The sequence below is a fragment of the Mesitornis unicolor genome, unplaced genomic scaffold (genome assembly GCF_000695765.1).
Source record: "Mesitornis unicolor isolate BGI_N332 unplaced genomic scaffold, ASM69576v1 scaffold2727, whole genome shotgun sequence".
NCBI classification, from domain to species: domain Eukaryota; kingdom Metazoa; phylum Chordata; class Aves; order Mesitornithiformes; family Mesitornithidae; genus Mesitornis; species Mesitornis unicolor.
This window is the reverse complement of record NW_010194312.1, coordinates 1,284-8,117: the sequence shown is the minus strand read 5'-3', so window position 1 is coordinate 8,117 and position 6,834 is coordinate 1,284. Positions and strand designations below refer to the sequence as shown.

Sequence of the window (6,834 nt, the reverse complement as noted above, 5' to 3'; positions counted from 1 at the left end):
AATGCCGAGTCACAAAAACGCTGTGAGGAGTTGGCCCTTTTTTATTTCCTCATCTGCAAGGCTGCAGGGAGCTGTGCTGCTTGTGTGACGCTGTGGAGCAGCGCGATGCCCGCTCCTTTAATGCGGGGTGGGGGGAGAGGAGCGCTGGGCTTTTAGGTGCTGACTAAAGACTTTTCTAAGCATATTCACCACTTACAAGGTTGACTGGAGATATTCGTACCCATTTCTTTAATAAAAGATGGTATCTCTGCTAAAACTTGGGGTATTTGAAGGCAGTTGGTAGCAAAAGAGCGATTTGTGTCTTTTGGGCTGAAATTAGGATTATTGTAGTAGAAGGAAGCTGCAGTGCTGCTTTTGAAACAGTACTGACAGTCAATTTTTGTGTCCCTTGGGTACTGTGAAGCTTCTTCACATTCTTCAAACTCAGCAGCAAGGACTACCTCTGCTTTTTAATGAAGAACACATACTTTTTCTCCAAATGAGTTTTCCTTTTTGGTTCTCCAGTACATGAGAAGGGGACAAAGAGGCTGGTGTTTTGCATCATGAGCAAAGCCCAGTGTCTGTTTCAGAGAACAGTAAAACGTGCTGCCCTTTTTCCCCACATGGTGTTAAAACAGAATTTGTCCAGTTGGGAGCTGCCTCCCACAGCATAGTCCATCCAAACCCCTCCAGCCCTCGTGCTTCAGACATTGCAAACGCGGTGGGAATCACCAAGTGTCCCGCTGGCAAAAGCAGCAAAAGTCTGGCTGATACTGCTAATAATTAAAAAATATTTACCCCCAACTTGGCATTAGCATGGAAATTGTAATAGCTTGTTTGCAAGCAGCCTAATCGCTGTTTAGCATAGCTGGAGAGCACTGTATGTGAGAAGCACATATAGCTGCTGTGTCTGGAGCTCTGCCTACGCAAGGATTGAAAGCAAGGCTGGTGGAGCTGCTGGCTTTCATCTCCCCACCTTGATCTTGGTTGGGTGCCTTGCTGGCTTCTGTGTTGGCTGTGTAATTAAGCACGGAAGGGCGGTTGAGGCAGACGTGGTTAACTTGCCGAGCAATAGAATGTCAAGTCAGTGGTACTGAGTTGTTCTGTAGGAGTTTAAAAATTAATTTTGTTGTTAAATGTCACCTTCTGGCTTGTGATCAGCCATGGCATAGGTCATATTCCTTCTGATAAATTAGAAGGGAATCAAATAAAGGATCCTGAACGCTGAGATCTGTGAAACCGAAGTCGGTTGAAGTCTAGCGTTGATGTTTCTGGAGTCACAAATTGGTGAGGGGAGGAAAAAAAGGAAAAGATGAAATCTGCATTATTCATCTAGCAGAGACGTGGTGCTCACACTCAGCACCTTCCCAAGCTGAGAGAATGGCTCTTCCTTTCTCCCCTGCAGTGAAAGCCAGGAGAACGTAAGCAAGTGCTGGAGAGATGGATTAATGGAGGGGACCCTCCTCTGCTGAAAGGCTTGGAGAAAGCTCTGCAGGTGCCTCACAGCAGTGTTTGTAAGGGTTTTGAAGGGGCTTAGGACAAGGAGAACTTTCTGGGACCTGGGAAGGTGAGGTCTGGAGATCTCCATGAACCTTCCCTTGCTGAATCCACCTCTACAGGGCTTGGAGCAGAGAAGAGCCACAATGAGACTTAGTTTCTGCAAGATTTTTCTCTCCTGGTTTGTAAACCATCAGGTCCCTTTGTAGCAGTCATGGCACCGCTCCTACATATGCTTCTTTTGAAGCACACACTTGTACCTTAGCTCAGTCCTGTGCAGATGTTTGATTAATCAGAAAACGTCACTGCAGCAGCCAAATTCTCTGGATTATTCAGACATCCAAGCTGGAAGTGCCTGTGAAGAACACCTTAATATTTGTTCTTGCTGAAATCACCCCTGTGGAGACCTGCAGACCTAGCTTGGTTTCAAGTTAATTATCCTGCCTTTTCAAGTCCAGCTCTACAAACTCCATCTCCCTGCAAGGTAAAACTAGGAGGGCGAGATATAAAGACTCCTTCCAGAGGCTGTCCAAGGAATAGCACATAGGGAAAATGTTGGCTTACTGATGGAGACAGTCGTGGGGAAAGCAGATATTCCAGTGCATTAGGATTTCTTCTTCATGAGCGCTTCCTGCAACGTTCATTTTTTCTTATAGTGCCTTTTTATGCCCTTGCCCTGAATGAAGCTTTCTGCTGCACAGTCGTGTTTTCATCTCCCTCTCTTTTTTTTGTTTGTTCCCTTCCAGTTTGAGCGGCACGACCCCGTGGAGGGGCGGATCACGGAGCGGCAGTTCGGCAGCATGCTGCTGGCCTACAGCGGGGTGCAGTCCAAGAAGCTCACCGTCATGCTGAAGCAGCTCAAGAAGCACTTCCAGGATGGAGAGGTCAGTGGCGTTGGTGGCAAACGTAGGAAGTTGTGGTGCGGGCAGTCATCCTACACTGTGCAATCTCCATCTTCTTAAGAAAAGCACCTCCACCTTGTTAAGCAGTGCGGGGAGGCGCGCTGACTTTGCAGGTGATAAATACTTTGCCAGCAGCAAAGAGGTGGGAGTGCAGTGGTCAGTGTCCAGATCAGGGTGTAGGCTTGTCCCTATTAAAATGGATGCTGTAATTTTCAAAATTTAATTTCACTGAACGGCACCCTGGGTCTGGAGCCAGAATAAACATTGAAGACTTGTTCCTATAGGTACTGGCTTGACCTTGGATTAATTGGCTGCTGTGACTGGGCAATTTATTCTTTAGTTATGAACTTACGTGACAAATTATTTGAATTACTCATGATTTAGAGAGGAATAAGGTTGCAGGTCCTACTCTCGTTAATTTAGTGAGAGACCTTGGAATAAGACATCCGTACCAAAAGGACGTGCTTTATCAGGTAAGGCAAGTATGGGCTGCTAAATTACTTCAGAATTAGAATTTCATGCCTACTTCTATAAAGATGGATTATTCCTTTATTAACTAGGTTATAAACAAGTGATTCGTCAAAATGAGAATGGATGGGGTGTCTTTGGGTGCATTTTGGGTTGGTCTGACTGTTTTGGAGCCACTTCCTCCTGATATCAGAACCGGCATTTATTTCTTAACTGGCTTAGATGCAAAGTGTGTTATTAACCACAAGTGTTGGTCAGGGAATAGTCCTTTTTTATCCCTTTTTGGTGTCTTAACTGAACTCCTGTGATGTGCAGGAATCCTCAGTTCATGTGAAGCCACTCCAGTGGCTCTTTTCCCTCCATTTACTCTCTCTTTCTGTGGTGCTGGAGGAGAATTTGGGCATACTGAAGCAACAGGGCACAGACAAATATGTCTCTATTAACTGCAGATAATGCCAAAACGTTAAAAACTGGAGGAAACCACAGGGGAACCAAAAGGCCGTGCTCAGAATCGTGTTCCTCCCAGAGGAGCTGCAGTACCTGTAGATTCCCTCATGTTCTGCAGGAAAACAGGCTCAGTATTTAACTGGCTGTTATCAGTGGATGGTGTCAATGTCATTGGAGCTGAGCTGCAGTACGCGTTAATATTCGGAAATCTCACCTCAAGCTCTTTGCCAGCTTAAAGAAGACCATCGATGTTTCCAAAGTTGTCTCCATTTCTTCGATCTTTGAGTGAGAAGCTGCAGATTTGGCTTTTCCAATACCTCTGCTCCCCTTGAGTTTTAACAGGAATCATTTGATTTCTTGTGGAAAAAAATACTTCACTGTGATATGTGTCTAATAGAAAAGATCAGCTCTGTTGTTAACCCTCCCAAACTACTGATTCTTTTGATGTGATTTGGGGTGTCTTATACATATACACACGCACCCCCTCACCCTGACATGTATTGAACAGTAGTTGGGAGTATGAGAAAACAGGCAGAGGGAGGTATTTTGGAAGGTTTCTTACGGCAGATGCTTTCTTCCTTTCATGTGTAAGCCAAGACCCTGACATCTGTGGCAGGGGAAGAACTTTTTGGTTTTACCTTGTTCTTCATCCTCAAATCAGCCAGACCGTGTTTCTATTGGCAGATAACTGGACTCAGAACAAGTCATTTTCTTTCCTTATTCAAAGGACTTTCAAGGAGAGAAATTGGGGAATACCACAAACAATTACATTTGCAAGAAACAGAATTGGTGGAAAACACAATTCCTTAGGCCAGGGGGAATGAAACACCCCAAATCCTAAAACTAGACAGCCTCTATATTAACAAGTACAAGGTATTTAATGTTTTAGGGAGATGGAAGGGAGGCAAGAAGTGCCAGCTGCTTTGCACTGGAGGCAGATGAACCGTTTTAGCAGCTCAGAGTCAGTGCTTATGCAGAACTAAAGAAATCGGGCACAGAAACCTTTCACTTCAGCAGGTTTTAGCTCTCGGAGAATCCAGCCTGAGGCCTAACTTTGCAATGTCTATTCTATAGGAGAGCCTATTCTTGAGTGTTCGTGTTGGGTTGGTTTTTTTCCCTACCCTGTGGTATTTTAGAAGACTGTATCGTTTGCAGATTTGTGTGCAGCACTTTGTATCTAAACACACTTTATTGGACTATCCTGGTGCAGCTGTCTGTTTTGACGTAGCTTAACTTTCCCCATCTCCTTGGCAATAGGACTCCCATGACCAGAATCACGCAAACCACCCCTCGAGCTTTCTGGAGAACTTATTCAGGGATGCACCTTGAGTCCTGTGTTCAGTTCTGGGCCCCTCACTAGAAGAAGGATGTGGAGATTCTGGAGCGTGTTCAGAGAAGAGCCACAAGGATGGGGAGGGCTCTGGAGAACAAGCCTGATGAGGAGCGGCTGAGGGAACTGGGCTTGTTTAGCCTGGAGAAGAGAAGGCTGAGGGGAGACCTCATCACCACCTACAACTGCCTCAAGGGAGGTTGTGGAGAGGTGGGTGCTGGTCTCTTCTCCCAGGTGATGGGGGATAGAACAAGGGGAAACAGCACCAAGCTGTGCCAAGGGAGGTTCAGGTTAGAGCTAAGGAGGAAGTTCTTTCCTGAGAGGGTCGTCAGAAGCTGGCACAGGCTGCCCAGGGAGGTGGTGGAGTCACCATCCCTGGATGTGTTTAAAGAGCGGGTAGATGAGGTACTTAAGGATATGGTTTAGGGGGTAGACAGGAGCGGTTGGACATGATGATCTCGGAGGGCTTTTCCAACCGAGCGATTCTGTGATTCTGTGAAAGTTTTCCTGGTAAATGAATTGAGTATGAAGCCAGAGAGCGTTCTCTCACGTGAAACTGCAGAAGCTTGATGCCACCAGCGTTGCTGCACCCTCTGTGTTTGTAACCCAGGTGTCTGCAGAGCAAGCAGCTGCTTCGGTCAGGCTCTGCTCTCCTTCCACCCTGTAAAAAGGGAGTGGAGCGGTGCTATCCACTGCTCTCCCTTGGGCTCCCAGACCTCACAGAGACATTAAAGCCACTCAGCCACTTCATTTATTCTGCAATACTCTCAGTCACTGCACACCTTGCTAGAGCAGTTTACGATGCAAACACGTTTTGCAGGAAGAATTTTTCTCCAAATCCCTTCTTTTCACACTTCACTAGCCTACTTTTATAGCAGCACAGTACCATTATCTGCAGTTACTAAGCTGCTGTAACTCCCCTCTATGCCAAAAGCAGTAGGGGCTTTGACTTGCTATTGCTTTTCAAAGAAAGAGGGAGTAAAATAAAATTAAAATTGGAAATACAATTTACCTTGTGAGTGATTCCTAATGAAATCTGCCAAACATCATCTTCACTGTCTGATGCAATTACCTTTTCTGCACAAGGCAGCCTCCAGAATGTTAAAGCTCTGGTTTTAATCTAACTTTTAGCCTTTTTCCAACACTTACTCTATGTTCCTGCTTCGGGGATGGCACGTTTTCTTGTATTAATTGAGAATCCGCTCTCATTCTTATTTTTCTTAAGAAAAAAAAAATCTCATCTCGCCCTGGATGTGTGAACTCCTCTGCATATTCAGCAGAGCTGCCACACTCTTCTTTATTTAAAATTGCATGCTGTCCTCCCCCTTGAGTTTCACCTACGCAGCTGCTTTTCTCCTAGTTAAAAGGACTCGAGCTGTTGGGAGTATTTGCAAGCAAGATAGTTGGTTTATGTCCCCCTAACCGCTAGAAAACCAAGCTGACTCTTCAGAAACAGTGACTGAAGTCATCATCTACACATGCTCTGGGGGCTACGAGCATATTTTTCTGTAGAGATGGCAGAGGGTGGGAGTGAAATGCAGTTCCCCCTGGCTGAATCATGGGTTCCCAGGTGGAAACCCTGACTTCTGCAGAAGGTGTTTGAGCTGTCATAAGGTGTTGCAAGCAGATGTGCATATCTGGAGTCCGCCTGCTTGTGAAATGATGAAAGGGTTCGGGCTTAGGAATTAAGAGCTCCATCGACAGATGCCTTGAAAGAAGCGATCGTCCAGATCCCGTAAGCACTGCCCTGGTGCTCTCCAGATATGCAGTTTCTTGTGATTCCAAATCGACACAAGCCTTTATTATGTAACAGAAACATCTCTTGGTCTTTCAGTGGAGATGTGGATAGCTTACGAAGAGCTGAGCACCGGGAACAGATAAATTCCCATACCCAGACTTCTGGCTGATGAAGGTGATAATTCATCTGCCGACTTGGTGGTGCAATCCTGAGGCTGACCCAGTCTTTGATTTGATTTTATTTTTGTAACTGGAAAGAAATCAACTCTGATGCCAGCCTCTACTACAGGATTCATCAATAAAGTACTACATTTCATAATACCAATGGCATTTCTGCTACAGAGATTCAGTATCTCCTGTCCATGTGAAAGCCCAGATTTGTAGGTTACCCTGTACATTGTTGCTTTTGCATTTTCAGCTGGTGAAAGGACCACAGCTTCATGCATATAAGTGTGTAAACCTTCCCTGTTACCC

The 6,834-nt window shown here is 45.5% G+C and overlaps 1 protein-coding gene across 1 annotated transcript in view; it reads left to right on the top strand.

Moving 5' to 3' along the window:
* Positions 1–2,360, top strand: part of LOC104543198 (calcium uptake protein 1, mitochondrial-like) — a gene marked incomplete at its 3' end in the record, with an annotated part of 48,913 nt that extends 46,553 nt beyond the window's left edge. The window contains exon 6 of the mRNA XM_010187748.1: positions 2,223–2,360. Within this exon, the coding sequence (XP_010186050.1) occupies positions 2,223–2,360 (138 nt within the window). The remainder of the gene's footprint in view (positions 1–2,222) is intronic.
* Positions 2,361–6,834: the final 4,474 nt, after the last annotated feature.